This window comes from Pundamilia nyererei, unplaced genomic scaffold, assembly GCF_000239375.1.
Source record: "Pundamilia nyererei isolate P.nyererei 1_Seehausen unplaced genomic scaffold, PunNye1.0 scaffold03649, whole genome shotgun sequence".
NCBI classification, from domain to species: domain Eukaryota; kingdom Metazoa; phylum Chordata; class Actinopteri; order Cichliformes; family Cichlidae; genus Pundamilia; species Pundamilia nyererei.
Window position 1 is genome coordinate 1 of NW_005191050.1, and position 3,278 is coordinate 3,278.

The 3,278-nt window shown below is 37.9% G+C and overlaps 1 protein-coding gene across 1 annotated transcript; it reads right to left on the reverse strand.

Annotated features, from left to right (window-relative positions):
* Positions 1-944: 944 nt before the first annotated feature.
* LOC102213846 (MMS19 nucleotide excision repair protein homolog) lies at positions 945-2,728 on the reverse strand (the record flags this gene model as incomplete). The annotated part of the gene is made up of 3 exons (XM_005755830.1): positions 2,638-2,728; positions 1,138-1,266; positions 945-1,006 (listed from the first exon to the last, which is right to left on the reverse strand). Coding segments are annotated over exons 1-3 (282 nt in total), but the record flags the coding sequence as incomplete, so codon positions are not given.
* Positions 2,729-3,278: the final 550 nt, after the last annotated feature.

Here is a 3,278-nt window from a genome sequence, read left to right on the forward strand (position 1 = left end):
TGCTTTACAACACATGAACAATATTTATTACACGTTGTTGTCACATGTATCCCAGTTTGGCCTAAAAGGAGTTCTAACATCAGTGTTGATTTCCTCAACCAATAATTCTAATGAGGTTGTTGATGCATTCGCTTTCATCAACACCCCCCCCACAAAAAATGCACAAGGACAAAAACTACAGTTTAACGTATCAACATGTTCATTAACGAATAAAAATGAAATGAGTTGTAAATAACTCAGTGGCAGAAACAAACTTTTACACTTTTTGTCACCTTTAGATTTAGTCTATGATAACATTACAACATTTAGCTGATAAAAACTTAGGAAATTTAGACGCCTAAATTATGAATGAAACTAAATGATGTTTTAGTCAGAAGATTAAGATTAAAGCTAAATCAAAATTTGCTGTGAAAACGAAAACTTTGTAACATGTTATGGTTTAAAATGGTTGCTAATTAGTGAATCAGTGAATATAATCATTATTAAATATAAACTATGACTATCATAGCATGCTCATATAGATCAATGCAAATGTATAATAATAGATTTTCTAAATGATCCAATCTGTCGACTGATGTGTTGGGATATATTGTCTAAAGTGTTCATAAACTAATGCTGATCCTGCACTGTTTCCTGTTTCCTCTTCAGTTTAGACAGATGAGGGATGCTGGCCTTGAATGCTTAATAATACACATGGTTAAATATGCCCATTCTTATACTTTACATGATGTTTTACGTCACATACACAACAAGCTTTGCACCCATGTGCTGCTTTGCTCCAGAGAGACCTGTGATGCTCTGTGACATTGAGCTGCTTTTCACGAGCAGTCGCTGCGTTATAACTTCCTACAGAGTCTGTCTGAGGTCACAGGAAGTCAGTGATGACATTTATGTCTGCTACACTCAGTTCTCGGTCCAAACCAGCTGAGTAAACAGGGACTTACTGGGGAGAAGTCGATTGGGAAATAGCAGGACGTCACTTCAAACAGTTCCTCTGTGAATTTACCTGAGACAGCAGATAGGAAATGAATGGGAGTTACAGTTTGATCACTGTGGCAGAAAAAAGGTGAGCTGCAGGTCAGGGACGCACAGAAATACAGAAGAGGTGACGGTGAGAAGAAATTATGGTGTTCTCACCGAGCTCGTAGCCTCTGTGAATAAGGTTTTTGGCAATCTGAAAGGCCAACAAGAGGTTGCGAGGATCTCGCTCCCCGTCCATGGACTGCACAAAACCGAAGACAAAGTCGGCACCCAAACCCTTAAGTTCTGTGGGGAAACGAAGCAGGGACACATCATGTGGGGAAAAAAAAGTTTTGCAACACAACAGACAAACACTGGTTCACACAATGACTAACAATGGCTTGCGTGAGAGTGCCACGATAAAGGAACTATACAACCAACCGTCTCTTCCTCAAAACTAGGAAAGCTGGTGAGGGTGTATCGGTGAAGCTTACTACCATCTCCAGGTGGGGATGATTATTATTTTGGCATGAAGAGCAAAAAAACCCGCAAGATTAATTTTCTTATGTGAAGTTAAAATATTAAAATGGAAGAAACAAGTAACAGCAGCTAAAAAAAAAACATTGGTACTAACGGGATTTGTCAGTTTTCTAATGATTGCATCTTCTTCTCAATCATTCACTTCCTCTTATTTAACCTACACACACACACACTCTGACTGCTCCTGAAGCAGCTGTATGACGTTTCATTCCCTAAGTCAGAGGGCAGATATCAAAGCTCATATCAGAGCCAGAGATCCCAGCAAGATTCATTCATGTTTACTTTGATAAATCAGTCTTTGATGACTCGGTTTGAATCGTGATTAGAATGTTGTGATTAGTCATGTTGATTATCATCATATTGGAGATGAAGAAGAGTGTAATGATTTTTAAGACTCTGACAGTGTTCTTAATATAGTTTAAAACAGAGTCATTAAACCCCACAAATCACCTACAATCAGCCTTACTGGATCGGATTAATATCACCAGTTTGTAATTAAACTGTTTTATCTACAGTTGCTGTAACCTGCATGCTGTACCTGTCAGGTCACAGCTGAATAACGAAGATTTACAACTCATTTAAAATCCATTTAGATCACAGCTGTTTTTTATATATAATAATGAAATGATTCTGTGTAAATGAGTAAACATCTCTGCTACTTATATATATAAAAATCATATCTTTCCCCTCTTCTGTTTGTTAATACAAACAACGCAATCAAACATGATCCACAGAATTAAACAGGAGGGTCTTGCCCGTTGCCACGGTGAACATGGTCTGGAACCAAACAATCAGAGCTTACATTTAAAGTTTGTTAAATCTGCTTTCTGGAACAAAGCCCAGGTCACAGTACCATCCCTCCTGTAAGCGTTTCCATTTTAACAGCTGGTAGCTAAACACAACTATTCCACTGTCAGCCCTCCATTTTCATTTTTTACATATGGCTGTTAACCTAAAATATTAGCCAAACAGAGGACAGCATGTCAGCGCCTTCCATTACTGCTGTGAGATTGTCCGACTTTTAAAACTCATGCTCAATTCTTAAATCACCGGTTATTTCAACATGACCTGCTTCCTTCCACAGAGCTTTCTGTCTCTGTTAACTGAGGTTTTGTGAATCAAACCATAATCTCTTACCCGCCTCTCTGGTCTCCATGATGTTGATAAGCATGCTGTAAACACATGCTCTCTCTGACAGCATCAGAGACTGCAGGGGAAATACATACATTTGTTATTAGTAGGAACGGTTTTAGATGAGTCAGTTTTACCAGCAAAAACAATAACAGAGAGGAAACAAGAACATCTAACAAGTGTGGCACGATGTTTCCGACAGTGTGCTACATTAGGTTTTAAATGCATTACTTTCGGAAAAATCAAACACCGCAAAACTAGGAAAAGTCACAAAATGTCCACTAACGTCAGAAAAAACAACTCAGACAGTGGAACTGTTGACATCATATGTGGAATGTAAAACGTGAATTGTTTGGTTAATCATAATAAATTCTTTGATTAATGGTGCAAACTCGTGCACTGCAAATTACTTAAATGTAATTTTTAACATTAGCATAACCCTCCAAGTACAGTGACCTAGATTAGTTATGGATGTTAGGTGAGTTATTTCTAAGCAACAACTTGATCTTGGCAATAATTTTGGTTAAGTAAAATACACCATGCGGTCTTTGTAAAATCCACGTTCTCTTCAATTCCCATTTTAAAGAACACAAAGACAACAAGGGGTGGGATTTAATAAGTTTTCTTCGTCCCACTCCTTTTTCAGG